The sequence below is a fragment of the Simochromis diagramma genome, unplaced genomic scaffold, assembly GCF_900408965.1.
Source record: "Simochromis diagramma unplaced genomic scaffold, fSimDia1.1 OVJJ01000308.1, whole genome shotgun sequence".
Taxonomy (NCBI): domain Eukaryota; kingdom Metazoa; phylum Chordata; class Actinopteri; order Cichliformes; family Cichlidae; genus Simochromis; species Simochromis diagramma.
Genome location: NW_024386785.1, coordinates 2,508,393 through 2,526,589, shown reverse-complemented (window position 1 = coordinate 2,526,589; position 18,197 = coordinate 2,508,393). Strand labels below are relative to the sequence as shown.

General features: G+C 44.1%; 1 protein-coding gene across 7 annotated transcripts in view; it reads left to right on the top strand.

Moving 5' to 3' along the window:
• Positions 1–18,197, top strand: part of LOC120728069 (extracellular sulfatase Sulf-2-like) — a 104,919-nt gene that overhangs the window by 70,806 nt on the left and 15,916 nt on the right. For all 7 annotated transcript variants that reach the window (XM_040022757.1, XM_040022760.1, XM_040022753.1 and 4 more), the window contains 4 exons: positions 6,888–7,038; positions 12,089–12,188; positions 12,754–12,829; positions 14,942–15,070. In XM_040022757.1, coding sequence (XP_039878691.1) covers positions 6,888–7,038; positions 12,089–12,188; positions 12,754–12,829; positions 14,942–15,070 — 456 coding nt within the window. The remainder of the gene's footprint in view (positions 1–6,887; positions 7,039–12,088; positions 12,189–12,753; positions 12,830–14,941; positions 15,071–18,197) is intronic.

The following is an 18,197-nucleotide window of genomic DNA, read 5'->3' as shown; positions in this document are numbered from 1 at the left end:
GTCAGGAGACCATTTAAATCCCATTTAAAGCTCACAGGGATTTTTATGCAGGTTTTTCTATTCCTGTAACACAAAAACGCTGCTGGAAGTACTCGGAACAGACAGTAATCCCTTTCCTCTGACAGTCAGTGCATAACTCGACGCACATACGCCGGAATGATCAGCGTTTGACAGTTTTGTCTTTGTGCACAAAGAACAAAAATGCAGCACAGGCGCAGAGTCGCTTCTCCTTTTATTATTCAGTATGAATTAGAAAGCAGGAAACCAGCAGCACTTGCAAAGTCTAATTTAAACCTTATTGACGGGACCGAACGATGGCTGATTAAGACCCAGCGAATCAGCGCGACTGAGGAAACGTGTGGTGCTGCAGACTTTAATGAAAGTGGAGACCTGTTGTGTTGTCAAATTCTGAAGAAAAGGTTGGGTTTAGGCTGCAGCTTCTCCCCGAAGTAATAAACAGCCGTGCATTCAGCTTTAGTCTCGTAAATAAAGACAAAATGAAGCAGAAGGAAAGAAAACATTTTACCTTTCTGCTCTGAAACAGGCGCAGAGGCTGCAAGCTGAACGCTGAAGACAGCGGTGGGAGCGTACAGCCATAGATGCTAAAACCATTTTGTTGTACCAGCCTGTAAACCCGGGGGTCTGTGGGGATTGACTCACTTTTGGACACGGTCTCATTGCCGATTAGAGGAAATGCATTTCTGTGTTGGCTTCATTTCATTTCTCAACACCTCAAACGAATCCAAAGCCAACCGCCATTACTGGACCAGAACCAGTAGACAGTGATCAGGCGAGGAAGGCAGACATTCACCGTCCTTGTTTGCCTACCGATCTGCTTCAAATGTGCTTACTGTGACGCATCATCATGTCAGTTACACGCAGTTTAACAGTTGAATGCAATTCTGCTTTTTGGTAGCTGCACTTGCAAAATGCATGAAAATGCAATGAAAGTGAATCTGGGAACAGCGCCTCAAAGAGAACCGTTTAAATGTCAACAAACTGTCTGCTTGTCGCCTGGCAGGTTTGAACTCAGCACCTCATTGCTGTGAGGTAACCGTTTCACCGCAGCTGCACTAATGAGGCGCGCTGCAGACCTTCAAAATGAATAAAGTCAATCTTCCCTAAAACGAGTTCACGAGCTCCACACGTGTCAGCTGACCGCCTGTCAGACGGCCGGAGCGTTCCAGCCTGCCTGCGCCCGTGCAGATGCTTCCAGCTGCCCACAGCATTTCTGTCCCGACGAGGAAATTTAATTATGAAGCTGCCGAGCAGGAGCGAGGAGAGGAGTAAACGAGTTAGCTGATGGGAGTCATTCATTATCCACGCAGAACACAGTGCAGGAACATCTTCTGCAGCTAACACAGCGGGAGGACAGAGACTGTGTTATTAATGAAAAGGAGCATCTGCTGTCATCACTCCTCACACAGCCTGATGTGTCCAAACATGATATTACACTCAGCTACACACAGACACGCACACATCACACATGCAGTTCATTCTAACACTGCTTGGAATGCATTTGTATTCATATTCAGCCTGGTGTTTAGTTTATTGCCTCCACATATACATAAAAGTTAGAGGAAGCATTCAGACTCGGTGTCTTAACCTTGGTGGGCAAACCCACGCTGATAAGAACAGCAGTAAGATGCTTCCTGTTGTTGGTCACATCTCAGCAGGGTGACTGACCGGCTCCTCTTTACAGAAACTCTCTCAATCCTTCAGCTTTCTGAAGGAAAGCTTCAGCTGTCTGGACAAAGCCATGACCTTTATGTGCTTCTTCTTCAGTCACTGCTTTGTTGCCTTGGTGGTATGTTTTCGGTCACTGTCTTGCTGAAAGACTCATCAACTCATCTTCAGTGTTCTGGCTGAGGGAAGGAAGCTCTCATCCAAGTTCAATCCATGCAGCTCCATCCTACAGCCAAGTTGTCCTGTATCCTTAACAGAAAATCTGACGATGTCCTCGCCTCCGTGCTTGACTGTGGTTGTCGTTCGAGCCGTCTTCCTTCAAACCCAGCACGTCCAGTTGGTGCCAGATAGCTCGATGTTGGTTTCCTCAGCACTTTCTTCCAAGCCTTCTCAATCATGCAGTGTGTTACCAGTGGGGTTCATGGTGACTGTCGTCCCAACTGCCTTCAGATTATTAACAACCACCTTTCTCATGGTCATTCTCACCCTGTGAGGCAAGACCTTGCATGGAGCTCCAGACCCGGGGTGGCTCATGGTCATTTATATTTTGTCCATTTGCAATAATCTCACCAACAGTTGTCACCCTCTCACCAGGCTTCTTGCTGATGGCCGTGTAGTCCAGCGCTCCCCCGCCACGGACCGGTTCAATGTCAGACAATATTTTCACGGAGCCTTTAAGGTCTCGTGGATAATTACAACAGAATAAAACGATACGACCGAGACAAAAACTGTGGTGTTTTGTAAATATAATAATAAACAGGAAGTCACTGTGTAATTGTCTAACTTTATTAGCAGCGTCCTCCTGAAATGCACCAACAACACTGAGAGTAACATCCTCCTCTCTGCCCCTTAATCCTCTCTGGTCGCTATGGTAACGTGTAAATATTTCTTTCAAAATAAGACACAACTACAACACGGGAAATGACCCAGGGAAACCGAGTTACCGATAAAAACTCTGAAAACCACCCGAGCCTCAACTCTCCCGGCCCCGTACCAAACGACTCACGGACCGGTCCCGGTCTGTGGCCCGGGGGTTGGGGACCGCTGCTGTAGTCCATTCTAGACTTGTGCACGTCTACAGTCTCATTCTTTGACAGTGAGCAAACTTACAAATTCATGTTTTTCTATTTTAGAGATTAGTCCTCCTTTAAAATACGGTCATGCCATAAATCAGGAAGTTGCTGTGAATCCAAAAAGCATGTGGAATGGTTCAGTTAAACCATAATCACAAAGAGAAGACGTATTTTTAGAAGAGCAATGTTCAGACTGTTCGGCACATCGCTGGCTCGCTCACTTCACTTTTAGCCTAAACTCTTCTCGGGTCAGTCTGTAAGCAGCTTGTGGATCAGGCATTGCTGCCTCATAGCCAGTAGACTTTTACAACCCTGCTGGAGCTCATACAGTTTTTCATTTCTTCCATTTCCTGTTTTTCTCATTTAATTTCCTGTTGCTGCTGCAGCAGCTTTAGTAAATACAAGTCTTGTTCCTGATCAGTTCACACAACTTACCGAGACCTGACATCAGCACAGACATCGAGGAATTACTGCCAAGGTCTGCAAGCCACAGGCCAAGTCTGAGGGCCTTCGTATTAAGTGATGTTTCCTCTTGTAAAGTTAAGTGAAATAAAAATAACAAAAAAGACATTCAAAGGACCAGAAATGGAGACAAACTGATCACAGAGACGTTAACCAGTGAAAAAGAAGACACAATAAACACAAGTGGATGTGGAAATTTCTTGAAAGAAGCATGAAGCAGATGAAACGTGGTTGCAGACTGAACGACCACAAGCTGACACAAAACAGCCACAGAGAAACACACAAAGATGTTGGAGATGAGAAGGCACACAAAACGAAAACAAGGATGCAAAATGATACTAAAGGATTGCACAGAGTCTCAAAACGACCACAAACACTTCAAATGGACTGAAAGGAGACACAAAAATAAAACAAATGGGTGCAAAACCACCACAAAGACACACAAAAGAAAAGTTCAACATAGACCAAAAACACATTTCTGTCATCTGTAGACCTTTTTTTCTTTAGCATGCTGCTCTAGTGCCCATCGTGTCATAATTCATCCTCGACCACAGATACAACAACACATCCAATCATCGTGGAGCAAAGTCACTCACAGAGCTAACTTGGCTGTTACTGTAGAGCAGGGCTCGGCAACCTTTCTGATGATGAGTGCATCTAAAATTTCAGTGTGCCATATGATTGCATTAGCTAATATTAATTAATAACGCTCTATATGAACAGTTACACACTATATAGAACCACTTTATAGAATTATATTTGTTTGCAGATGTTGGCAGCTATCAGTGAATAGTTATCAGCTATTTGGAAACAAAAAAAGACTTTTTATCCATAACAACAAATGAACGGTACAACAGAAAATACAAATGCTATTTATGGTCTCCTCACAACACTGATAAGAAAAATAAACTGGGCCAATATGGCATGTTTGTTAATACAGAGACACACATGTTAATGTGATCTCTGGTCTCCCACTCAGAGACACGGGTCTCCGAGTGTCCAGCATTCAGAGGCTACCTGAGGACTCATGTGAGAGAAAATCTGCTCACACAGACATGTAGAGCTAAATACTGTCAATAAGGCCTCTGCAATGTTCTGAAGAGTTAAGCTTGTCAGGTAGTGATGTCCAGCAGGTGAACATGCAGCTCCATGAACACGCACAGCTGTGGATTCCAGCTGCGTTCGTAGTTCTGCAAACTGTGACCCCACAGAGTCGAGCTTTTCAGTTCAATCAGCTGCATTTCGATGTCGCATTAACTCAGCCAGTTAATGTGAGACAAATCCAGCTGCTCATTAAAGCTTTCTGGTTTGATCAGAAAAGAAAACATTGGTCCAAACACCTGAAAGTCCCGAAAACACATTGTGAATTCTGTCTCGAGTCTACGGATGTATCCGAGTATTTCCACGGTGCTGATGCTGCGCTGAGCGGAAACCTGCTGAAGTATTTGAAGTGTTGGAATGTGAAAATTTCAGCATCGCTTGAAAAAACTGCCAGCTAGCAACGTCCCTCTCACCAGTAAGCTAAGTTATTTTTAGCCAATTACAAGTTGAATCTGGTAGTTGGGGTTGTTAGCTAAGATACCGTCATTAAGAAGCAGCACAACTAATGTGTGTATGCGAGCTAATTTGCGATGTGCACCGCTGGCCCGGCCATTTATTTTTTAATGCACCTTCTCAGATTAATTCACTGCATTTTGACTACAGACCGCCCCACCAGGTATTATAAGAAAAGCCATAAAGCCTTTGAATGAAAACAGACGCTGTTGTGACAGTGATGTACAGTCTTGTTGGTATATGTGTGATTTCTATACATTTTATGTCATACTAAAAACTTTGGTTGTAAGATTCAGATAATTATTTATTAAAAGTGAGACATTTTAAATGAGAATAAGAAAGAAAAGTATTTCTTTGTGCCCCCCTTTCCCTGTTAATGCCCTACCTGCCCCCTGGCAACACTTTGCTAGACCCGCCCCTGCACAGTTACCAGCTGTCAGCTACTTAGAAAAGGATCCTGGTGTTATTTGTCTCTCAGAAACAGTTCATAACTTCCCTTCAACTCATTCATGTCACCTAAAATGTAAACCTGTTTCTCCATCACCTGTTCAGCTCTGATGATTCAGTAAAAACATCTCCTGGTTTCATCTTCATGTTTCCCTCTCACCACATAACCAAACCGACATCATGACCAGCAGCTTTACAGCTGTGGCTCCAGCAAACATCAGCTGATACTAGAAATTAATATTAAATAAATTCTAACAACAGCTGATCAAGCTTAAACGTGCTGCTGTTGTTTAGCGCGACGTCTGCTGGTTTCCTCTTTCTGGCGCAAAGTGGGCGATAAACAAACAAGAGAGAAAAGCCGATCAGCTGATCATTGATCAGTTTCATGATTGAAGTAGAAACAGGAGAGGGAGGGGAGAGGATGAGAGAAGAAGAGGCAGCTGTGCAGCGTAAACACAGAATAAATCCAACTTTGTGTCTTTTTCCATTCTAGCTGAAGTTCGGGACAAACTGTGTTCCTTCTCAGCTCAATATGAAACGCGTAATATTTTCTCTGAATGCGGGACGATTATGTTTTTTACGCGATGGTCGACAAGTCTGCTAACTAACCTTATGAATAAAATAAAGTTCACTATCAGTAACATCACAGCACCCACCCAGCTGTCATGCTAGCTAGCACGCAATACGAGTTATTGTAACTGACGGTTAAAAGTCAGCACAACGAAAATAAACTCCACCTAAACTTTGTTTATATCTGACCCAGAGAGACTGCAGGTCATAACTTCTTACCTGAAGTTCAGTTCACACTCGGACCGGCTTCCGCCTCGGGTCTCTCCTCCTCCTGCCTCCCCTTTCCCTCATCCACCTGCTGGCCTCTGTGGAAGCTCCGCCATAGCCACCACTAAACAACTGTGTTATTTCTACACATCGGCCAGCATCTGGCCAATCCACCACCTTTCATTGTTTATACCGTTACAAAAAAAAAAAAAAAATCATCGGCCCATAAAAACGAAAAATCACATCGGCCCACTGGGCAAATGCCCGGTATGCCCGATGGCCAGTCCAGCTATGGTCGTGTCTTCAGTTAACCATGCGTGCCCAGGGTTGCCGACCCCTGCTGTAGAAAGTGTGTGGCAGTTGCACAGTTTTGCCCTGTGATTTACACATATATACGACTTTGCACAGTTTGTCTTTGAGTCGGTATTTTGATGGAAGTCAGTCGTTTCTTGATGTCAGTGATTAGTGGACTCCATTTCTCAGAAGCTGGGATTTGGAAGTACTTGGGGGGAGGAAAGCCTCAAATTCGTGATCATTATGCTTGGATTTGTCTGGGAAATCCATCCTGTATCTTTCACATAGAGGTTTCTCCACAACATGTTTGAGGCAACCGAGAGTCAGTCTCATGATTAAACTTATAATACAACCTGTTAACACACTGGAAAAAGCAGAACAGAGCACATTTAAAGCACTCGCAGCACCACCAGACCCACAGCATTCCTCCCTGATCACATGGCATCACATTGCTCTGATATACAGAGCTTTGGTTGTAAACGGTGCTATCACAGACTATCCAAAGCCAGATCGTCTTTTCAGCACAAATAACTCAGGATTTACCCAACACTCCACCTGTCTTATCTCCTTTCCTGTCACTGTTCTTCTCACCAGTACTCCCAGTTATAACTACGCGCCGAACCCAGATAAGCACTGGATCATGCGTTACACCGGCCCCATGAAGCCCATTCACATGGAGTTCACCAACATGCTGCAGAGGAAACGGCTGCAGACGCTTCTGTCTGTGGACGACAGCGTGGAGAAGGTGGGCACTAACACACAAGCACACACACGTCTGGTATTGCTATCCTCGTGGAGACATCTCATTGACATAATGCTTTCCCTGGCCGCTTACCCTAACCATCAAAAATGAATGCCTAACCCTGACGCTTACCCTAACCAGAACCTAATTGTAACCCAGACACTAAAACCACATTTTGAGTGTGAAAAATGCCTTCAACCAACAGCCCCCGTGGGGACCAAAATCCAGGTCTATTGGTCCCCACAAGGATAGCAAATGTCAGATTTTGACCGGAACACACACACACACAAACAACCAGCTACACACTTGATGGCTGGAAAAAGATAGCTTGTGTTATTAGGCAAGGCAAGTTTATTTATATAGCACAATTCAACAACTAGGTGATTCAAAGTGCTTTACAGAGACATTAAAAAACAAAAACAATAAAAAGCACGATTTAAAATTGATTAAAAAGTAGATAAAATCAGGACAGTAGATAAAATCAGTAGTTAAAATGTAAGTTTTGAAATTTAAGCTTAAAAGTGTGGATTTGGTGCTTTATTCAAATGCAGCTGAGAACAGGTGAGTCTTCAACCTGAATTTAAATAAACTGAGTGTTTCAGCTGATCTGAGGCTTTCTGGGAGTTTGTTCCAGATATAAGGAGCATAAAATCTGAATGCAGCTTCTCCGTGTCTGGTTCTGACTCTGGGAACTGATAAAAAACCGGATCCAGATGACCTGAGGGATCTGGAAGGTTCATACTGGGTCAGGAGGTCACTGATGTATTTTGGTCCTAAACCATTCAGAGCTTTATAGACCAGCATCAGGACTTTAAAGTCTATCCTCTGACGGACAGGCAGCCAGTGTAAAGACCTCAGAGCTGGACTGATGTGGTCCACTTTTTTGGTCTTAGTGAGGACTCGAGCAGCAGAGTTCTGAATGAGCTGTAGTTGTCTGACTGATTTTTTAGGTAGACCTGTAAAGATGCTGTTACAGTAATCAAGCCTACTAAAGATGAATGCATGGACTAGTTTTTTCAGGTCCTGTTGAGACATCAGATCTTTTATCCTTGATATATTCTTGAGGTGATAGTAAGCTGATTTTGTTATTGTCTTAATGTGTTTTTCTAAGTTTAGGTCTGCATCCATCACTACACCCACATTTCTCGCCTGGTTTGTGGTTTTTAGGTGTATAGATTGAAGTTCTCTGGTGACCTGTAATCGTTTTTCTTTGGCACCAAAGACTATTACTTCAGTTTGTTTTTGTTTAGCTGGAGAAAATTGTGGCACAACCAGTCATTAATTTCCTCAATGCATTTACCAAGAGCCTGTACAGGGCCTTGGTCTCCTGGTGACATTGTGATATATATTTGTGTGTCATCTGCATAGCTGTGATAGTTTATTTTGTTGTTCTTTATAATCTGTGCCAGTGGGAGCATGTAAATGTTAAACAGAAGGGGTCCCAAGATGGAACCTTGGGGAACTCTCAATCTCCCATTGGAGAGCCGCGAGCTTCGCCATACTTGCGTTCTGTGATGTTGTCATTTCTTGTGCTCAAGGAGCCGATTCTGAGAACTCACGGCAGTGTGCCTCCCCAAGATGTCATCCAATTTGTGCCCAGAGATGTTATTCCAAGCGAGCCCTTCCAAGATGTATCCAGTCTGCAGTCAGAGATCTTATTCTGAGTATTCACAGCAGCCGTAGCCTCTCCAAGATCTTCTCTGTGCTGCACTCAATGAGCCCATTTTGAGAAACTCACGCCTCGTCCCATCGTTCCAATCCCAGCGGGCAGCCTTGTGGGGGTTTGAACAGCCGGTTCTGCTTCCTTAATTCTTCGATAAGTCAGGGCCAAGCCAGCTCCGATCAGCCAGAACCCTGTTACCATGGTTCCGAATAGGTAGATATCTTCAGCACTCAGGCTCACCCGAGCCCAGACTTCTCATTGAGAAAAGGGGTGTCAATTGCATTTAGGGACCAGTTGATCCAATCCATAATTCCTCTTTTAGATTTTAGAGAACAGACTGTGAGAGAGTGTTCTCACTACTGTCTTCAGTTATACACCGTTTTGTGATCACTGCTGTTGATATATTTGTGGGGGCTGAAATTTTACTTTCAAAGAAAACACAGTAATGATCAGACAGGCCCACATCAGACACAGTAACCTTCGAAATGCTCAGGCCTTTGGAGATCAGTAGGTCAAGAGTGTGTCCTCTATTATGTGTGGCCTCTGTTACATGCTGAGTCAGCCCAAAGTTGCCCAGAGTGTTACTCAGGTCTTTAGTCCCTTTGTCCTGAGGGTTGTCCACATGGATGTTAAAATCCCCAACAATAATTACACAGTCGAAATCAACACAGATCACAGACAGCAGTTCACTGAGGTCATTAAAAAAGTCTGTGCAGTATTTGGGAGGCCTGTAAACATTAAGAAACACAACTTTGGATGGGGCCTTCAGCTGTAAAGCCACATATTCAAAAGACTGAAAACTTCCAGGAGATAGCTGCTTACATTGAAATGATGCAACCCCCCCTCCTCTCCTGCTCACCCTGGCCTCACTGATAAAACTGTAGTTAGGAGGGGTCGTCTCGATGAGAACAGCTCCACTGTTACTTTGGTCCAACCAAGTTTCAGTTAGAAACATAAAATCAAGGCTGTGCTCAGTGATTAAATCATTAATTAAAAATGTTTTCCCAGCTAAAGATCTAACGTTTAATAAAGCCAACTTAAGTGTTTTAGAGGTATTATTTGCCACGTGTCTCCTTCTGTCACCTAAAAGTACAGAAATTTTAAAATCTTCTAGTAAACAGGGTCCCAGCTTCTCCTGGGAAAAGTCACCACTGCCATAATCCTCGCAGCCCGGACCCTCCACACATCAGACTGTGGAGACAGAGCATGAAGGTGGTAAGGAGGAACTAAGGGGGGCGGGGCTGGGCAATGTAACTTCGATTGCTCTGTTGAGGGTGGGGCTCGATGGCGAACCTTTGGCTGCTCTAGTGGGGGGTTTATGGGGGACAAAAAGGGATTGGGCCGGGGGGTAGATCTGAGCCCATCATTGACCCGCTCCATCATGTCCTCAGTGAATTTCAGGTGTGGCGAGGAGGGAGAAAGGGAGGGGGAGGAGGGTGATGGCCTGTCAGGGGTTTGGGGGACTGGGGAAGGTCGTGGTCCCTGGTCGTTGGTGTTGTTGAGAGAGTTGGAGGCAAATAGGGACCCCTCTTCTTGCCTCTTCTTGCCTCTGATGTCTCTCCTTTCTGAGGCTCTTCCCGGGTGGGGGCAGATGAGGCTCCTCCTCAAGGTTTCTGCTGGGCTTTGTCTGTTCTTGGAGTACTGTTTGATCCTCTTTATGAGATAACTCCTCGTTTATCTCAGCCTTGGCACCAAGCACAGATGGATGACGTATGGAATAAAACAAGTTGGAGGTGAACAATTTCACCCCTGACTTGTTAAAATTAAATCCATTTGCTTTAAACAGATGCCTGCGTTCCTCAAAAATATTCAAATTGTTGATAAAATGCACTGAGTGGTCAGTACATAATAATGGATTGCATTTATATAGCGCTTTTCAAGGCACCCAAAGCACTTTACAATTCCACTATTCATTCATTGGTGGAGGCAAGCTACAGTTGTTATAACAACGACCAGGACAGAGAGCCTGGGGATCGAACTGGCGACCTTCCGGTTACAGATATGCTTCCCAACCCCCTGAGCCACGGTCACCTGTACATGCTGATATAAGCCATTTATTCAGTGCAAACAACCTGCTGAATGTCTCGTCTCCTCCTCTGACCGGCGGTACAGGTCCACTGATGAATACAGCTGCATTCAGAGAGTTTACAGTATTTAATAATCCAGTAAAGTCCCGTTTCAGAACCTCCGACTGTTGTTTGGACACATCGTTTGACCCTGTACGCAGAACAATGTTTGTCACAGTTGGATATTCATCTGCAATTTGAAGAATTCTCTCCTTCAGGTTGTTGACCATATCCTTAGGGAAGCAGAGGACTTTAGTGTTCTTACCACACATCCTTTGTACATCCTTTATGGCAGAGTCACCCACAATCAGAGTTTCAGGCCTAGCCTTTAGCTTTCCCTGTGGTCTTTTGCTATTCAACAGATTTTCAGACCTTACTTCGCTGCTTTTAGATGGATGGTTGTCCGATATAGATCCAGGGTCCTTTGATAGTGGAGCAAATCTGTTGTGCAGTTTCACATTCAGTTGTTTTGGAGGTTTCTTGTTAACCTTCCTATTCACGGTTGTCCAGTCCTGTTTCCTCTCGTATACAGGGGTAGAAGAGCTTCTCTGTCTCGTAGGAAGTGAAGGCCAGTCGGTTTCAGAGATTTCAGCTCGCTGTGCCCTGCCCGTGATACGTCCTCCCCCTTCCAGGAGACATGATTTATGTCTTGGTTTTGCACCAAGACAGTCCAGGGGGGGATTATCGCTTGAGGATTTATTATAATGCACAGAGTCTACTTTCTTGGTCATGTTATCTGTGCTCCTTAGCTGTGTACTAGCTTGCTCATCGCCATTGTTTTGAATCAAAGGCAAGGTTGTTTCATTTCCATACAGTCCATTTACCTCCACGTTTACTTCTAAGCAATGAATTTTTGTCTCCAGTGCTGCAATCTTCTGCAGGAGGCTGTGGTAGTCATCTGTGCAGAGGGAAGGCATCTTGTTGCTAGTTAGCCTAGCGGTTAGCACCTTTCCAGGCTATTGAGGCTGCTCGGTGCCCAGACGCTGTAATCAGGCTTCAGCTGTGTGTAGGCCACAGAAACACGGAGCGCTGAGGATAAGGTAACTATAAAAATGTTGCTGTTTCTGTTAAGAACACTTTAGTCCTAATGATCTATAAGTGTCCAGAAGCTATCGCAGGTAAGCTCATACGGAAAAAAAGGGAATAAATCAGCATAAAAATCAATAAAAGAAGCAAAGCATTTAAAGAGCAAAGAGAGGAAGCGTCCACACTCACAAAAGTGAGTCAAGTTTGGTGGAAGTGTGAACAGATAAAAGATGACCAGTGTGCAAAATCACTCCGTTTTTTTAAGCCACAGACTGAAATGGTGTTGTTTGTTTCTCAGCTGTATAACATGCTGGTGGAGACGGGCGAGTTGGAAAACACCTACATCATCTACACGTCAGATCACGGCTACCACATCGGCCAGTTCGGCCTCGTTAAAGGTACGAACAGAGAATAAGGTTCTTGTGTCTGCCTGATTCTTTTTCTGCCGATGGAAGAAAGAATTTGTGATTATTTTTATAACTGATTAAACTTGATTATCATCTGGAAACATCCTGATTTGTGATTTAAAGGATTAGATTTTTTTTTAGTAGGAAAACAGCTGCAGTGCAGGGAGGAACATTGTGAGATGTGTGCCAGACTCATTTTAAGAACCCTTCTCCAGCAGATGAAACAGCATTATGTACAAAATAAACAGCGAAACAGCACAAATTCTAAGAGTCTGGAAATTGGACAATCGCTCTTTGTGAGTACGGGCTGAACAGCAAACAGAATTTCAGATGCACGTAAAGAACATCTGAAGAATCCAAGATAATAAAATGTTTGAGTTTAAAGGAACAAATGTTTTGTGTTTGATCATCAGAAAACTGTGCTGAGCATGAAGATAACGTCAGAACGTGACAGCAAAACACACCTGTGTGTGCGAGCTTCAGTGTCACCACCTCAGCTACAAACGACAGCATTAATAACGTGTGTGTGTGTGTGTGTGTGTGTGTGTGTCTCCAGGTAAATCTATGCCGTACGAGTTTGACATCAGAGTCCCGTTCTACATCAGAGGACCTAACGTGGAGCAGGGCAGCATGTAAGCACACATACCTCAACAACAATTCACTGCACAAAGGCGCCGCCGATCCTCTGAACTCAGTAATAACTTTAAACGTTACTTTGTTCAGTCCATAAAAAAAACACGGACAGCTGTGGCCGCCTGCTCATGACCACAGCAATCCCAAGAAGGGTTTTAGTGCACCACCCTCTATTTTCACAGACTCCACCTCCCACATGCCAGCTGGTTAGGAAAGTCACATTTTCCCCATGCAACCTGCATGTCAGGGGCTCACTGAGGCCCGAGGTCACCTTCCCATGCACCTGTGGACCCTTCCTGACCACCTGCATGTGCACATTTACAAGCAAACATCAGCTTCTTTGTCAGACTGATATTCAGGTAGAAATCTGGTGAAGAGAGCTGGCTCTCCATCCACACACCAAACAGTCATTTTCAGGTAATGAATCATTACCAGCCACTCAAACTGTGGCGCACACCATCATGTCCCAGCACACGGACTTGTATGATCCAATTCTAGCAATTTGTTTTTAAAGAGCATCTCGTCAAATAACACATATATTGATGGTCCTGCGGGTCTCTGTTGTTGGCAGTTGATTAAAAAAGGCACTTTGCAGGGTATTTTTAGGCCAAGCAGTTAATTAATTTACTGAATAAATAATAATGCAATCAGTAATTAAAATGCATGTTTTTTGCAGCCCAATTAAATGTACAGAAAAGAAAAATAAGCCTTAACCAACAAGGCTCAGCTGTCAGCAACGTCTCTGCTTCACTGGAGTCGTTCCTTTTTTAAATTCCTGTTCCTGTTTCGAGCAGCAAACAAACCCTCAGTGCTCAGCACCACATGGTGGATGCAAGGGAAGAGAAGCTGATGGAGCATGTACAAAAACCTGCTGGTTTTGGTCTCCACCACGAGCGTACAGGCTGCTTTAAAAAATCTCAGAACCAAAAATATAAAGAATCTGTGGAGACGTGAAGCAGCAGAAAGATCGTATCCATGAAAAATGTGACAGCACTGTTTTCTTCAGAGTGTGCTACTGTGTGCGTTTGTGTGTGTCAAATTGAATTACCACAGTCAGAGCGGTTCCACGAGATGATCACGGGTTCAGGGCAAGAGTTTCTTTCCCTTCTTCGGAGCAGACGTTATTGAGATACTTTGTTTGCAATACTTCACAATAAATGTCCCCGTGAACTTTCCCCCCTGCTCTCCAAACCCAACAGAAGTCTGTAAAAGCTCTCGGGTCTGTTTTGCCTTCAGCAATTCACTTTTAAAATATCAGTACAAAGCAAGATGCGACGAGTAATTTGTCCTTTTTAAACATTTTCCATTATGTGTATTTTTTTTAATCTTCTGGTGTTCTGCTGTGGCAGCAAACACCGTTTTCATGGTGGAAGATTTCACTTAAAAGGTTTTGAGGTTAAAACAAAAAACAAATTTTTGCCCCTTATCTCCTGTGTCTTTCAGGAAGTGTTGTTACCTACAGTTTGTAAAAGAGGCGTGGCATAGGAGGAGGAGGGCTCGTCAAATAAATGAGCCCTTTGTAGTAATTTAAGAAGATCTGACTTTGTGTGTGTGTGTGTGTGTGTACATGTTTAGATATCTTTGTGAGGACAGAAAAATTGGCATGCTTGTGGGGACCAATAGTCACTTATGAGGACACAATGCCCGTCCCCACCAGTTTGAAGGCATTTTGAGGATGAAAATGTGGTTTTAGTGTCAGAGTTACATTTAGGCTGTGGTTAGGTTTAAGCTGAAGGTTAGGCACTGATTTTAGATGGTTAGCTTAAGCAGCTAGCATTATGTCAATGAGATGTCCTCACTAAGATAGCAAAACGAAAGTGTGTGTGTGTGTGTGTGTGTGTGTGTGTGTGTGTGTGTGTGTGTGTGTGTGTGTGTGTGTGTGTGTGTGTGCACAGCTGCAATGAAACCATGTATGATGCATCTGTGCCACATGTCACATTTAATGAATGTCACATGAAAATTGAAGCCCTGTTTTGGTAAAAAGGAGACATTTATTAAAGTCTTATTAACAGTTTCTTTTTCGGATTTCGTTATGACAGCATGAAGCTAAAACAGGCACACACATATATAATAAAATAAGCGCTCATACTCTGTTTGCATGTTTGTGTCAGTAACCCTCACATGGTCCTAAACATCGATCTGGCTCCGACCATCCTGGACATCGCTGGCGTCGACACGCCTCCAGATATGGACGGAAAGTCGATAATGAGTCTGCTGGACACAGACAAACCTGCCAACAGGTACATACACACACACACACACACACACACACACACACACATACACCTAAATGCCAGATTGTTAAAGCATTTCACTTCCTTGTTTTGTAACCATCTGAAGGAGCTGTTGCGTCACCATTTTCCCAGCTAAGATGCTCTTTAACCATCTGAGCGCTCAAAGAGCTTCTAAATAAATAAACAGTAGTTTTTTCATGCCATTAATCATCCTAAACACACAAACCATTAAACACAGATTGAAGTTCATTTCTCAGAGTTCGCAGTGAGGTAATCAGCTGCTTGTTGAAAACAGAGGTCAGAGTACAGAGACACATCACCAGTATGTAAATCATCTTCCTGCAGAGAGTCATTGGAGCAGCAGGGCGTCTCTCAACTGTAACGACCTCATTTAAACTCCTGGTTGCGCCGCTATTCGGCAGCACAAAGAGCCATCTGGTTCGCCTGGAGCGAGAGAAATATTCTATTAATATTTATAATGATCAGAGCGTCAACAAAGGCAAACATAAAGGTCAGGAGGTCGGAACAAACAGGAAAGCGTTTCGGGGGGCTGTCAAACCCGCCGAGCTGAGACGAAAGGATTTTGCACACAGGGTCGCGGTTTAGTGCCGATAACCTAAACTGGTGATTATTTCATCTCCATACACCCTCCTGTGAGGACTCATGATACCAAATGGGGATTCATCCATCAGTAAAAATAGTCCCCAACTTCAGGAATGTGTCAGATTTGATTGGTAAACGGACCGTGACCATCTGCGTAGGAAACATCGGAGCTGCTTTTAATTAATGAAACTATATCTGTTTGTCTTCACTGAGAACCGCTTCACTCTGTGTTGCTCATAATAAGTTGTACATGCTGTCAGGTCAATGGAAACAATCCATTTGGTGCTCAAGTCAATTGTAAATGACTTCATTATTTAAGTTATAGGTGACTGGACTTATTCTGTGAGTGGCTTCTTCCTTCTAAAACTGAGTTTTCCTTTCCTACTGTGGTTGGGAGATCTTTTCCACAGTCCCTTCATCCTGTTATCCCGCTGTGATTGCCAGTGACCAATACATCGCTGTCGGTAGCTGAGGGGGGGTGAGGTGCACTTGCTAAGGTTTGAAGGTTATATAGCTGCTGGACACACACGCAAAGGAGTTTAATTCCCACTTCCAGGTTCAAGGGAAAGTAGATAAACTACACCAGTGTGAGAGTCTCAATCACCTCTAATGATGAATGATTTAGTCTGGCTTAATTAGTGGACGGATATCAGCTGAGCAGCTAAAATGTAATTAAGTCTCTGCAGACCTAGAGCTAAATGAAGCCCTAAGGGAGGGATGGACGGAGGGATGGACGGATGGAGGGAGGGATAAACCTGAGTTTCAGTAGATTGCACAGGTTCACGAGGGTTCGAGTAGTGAAGGTTTTTGAGGTCCATGTCAGGTCAGAGACTTTGGGGGATGTTGCAGCTGAATGAGAACAATAGTTCAGAAATCAAAGTCTTCTAAAACGTTGTCCGTACAAGCAGAAATGCTGTTTGTCTTTTTTCTGGTTAAACATGTTGTGATGCAGCCTTATCTTTGTGTTTTTCACGTTGTTGAATTTAAATCAAACCAGATATGTGTCTTTAAACCTGAAACGTAGCGTTTTTAGCTGTACTCTCAGTTCTGCAGCACACCGAAGCCTCTGAGGATATCTGTCTGAACATTTGAATAGAGTCCTTACATTCTGTGCTGAGACGAACTTTACAGCAGCTGTTCCCTTTTTATTATCTGTGAGGTGCAGAGGAAACACCAACAGTAGCTGAAAGACTGATTACCGAGAGTTTATTCAGAATAATGGACTGATTCTGTGCAGATTCTCCCAGAACAGTCTGCTCTTTGCAGTTAGGAGAATTAAACCAGACTCGTCTTGCAGCAGCTAACAGCTCACAACAAGCACATGATTATAGATTCTTGGTGTTTTTCAGGAGGAGCCAGATTTTCAGCAGCACAGGACAAAACAGTGACTGATAGCAGTTTACAGCCAACAAATAAAGAAAGAGGGTCCTGTTGTGCTACAAACATGAGAACAGACACTGCGCAGGCATTTACAGATAGTTTAGTCTTCCACGTTTGACTGTTTCGCTGTGGTCAGAAATCCAGTGTGCGCCTGTCTTCACACCTAAAAACACAAGTGTAACTCGTGTGTTATGATTCTAGGTCATGAATAAATATGTTTTCATATACAGTTGACCAAAAATGATCATAATTCTATTTTTATTTGTGCCAGTTTATTGTTGATGCGACCTGGACTTCATCTGACTGTGGTAACGTGTTTGCTTGTTAAACATATTTCAAACAATACCAGTGTAGTGAAAAGGCGTTTGATGTTTTCCATCAATCCATCTCCTTCTGCTTAGCCAGTTCAGACTCATAGATGGGCAGAAGTCGAACACCAGTCTATCACGGTCTGCTATAATGGCAATGAGAGTATCGACAGCTGCACTGCAGAGCCAACAAGAAGACAGCCCCCTGATAATGAGGGTGCATTTGGTGAAATGGGTCTGTTCTGGTTCCTTTACTGCTGAAATCTGCAGGCAGGAAGAGCAACAGAAAGACATCCAGCACATGTGAGCAGACATCAGCAGCTGTTATGACAGTCACAGATGCAGCGTGAAAAAGGAGGCGTGGGTATGGTTGCAAAGCGGCTTGCAGATGTGCAGTCACTGTGGGCAGGTTAAAGCAGTGTACCGGCTGCTGCTGCGAGTTCTCCACAGTAACGTTGGGCAGCAAATCTCCCTTTCATAGTTTTATTCAAACATTACTTTTCACACAGTCTCTGACTCTGTGGCCGGCTGTGCTGCACCGGCTCTCAGACTCACCGCTGAGCATCTCGTGTCTCTCATCTGCTACAATCTACATGCTGTCGGGGGAGGGGTTAATTAGACGTCCCCAGCAGGTGTCCCACCCTCCTCATCAGACACTGTGCCCCCAAACACACTGCTCTACCTCTCCTTCCTGCGACTGCGCCCAGAAACCACAACCCGCCTCCACAAGCCGCTTAAATAGCATGCCCTGTATAAGACAGCCAATTAGATGCTTTAAAGGGTATTAGCAGAGCCATCAGCTGATGGGGGCTGACACCGAGGTCAGCTGATTTGCCACAGCT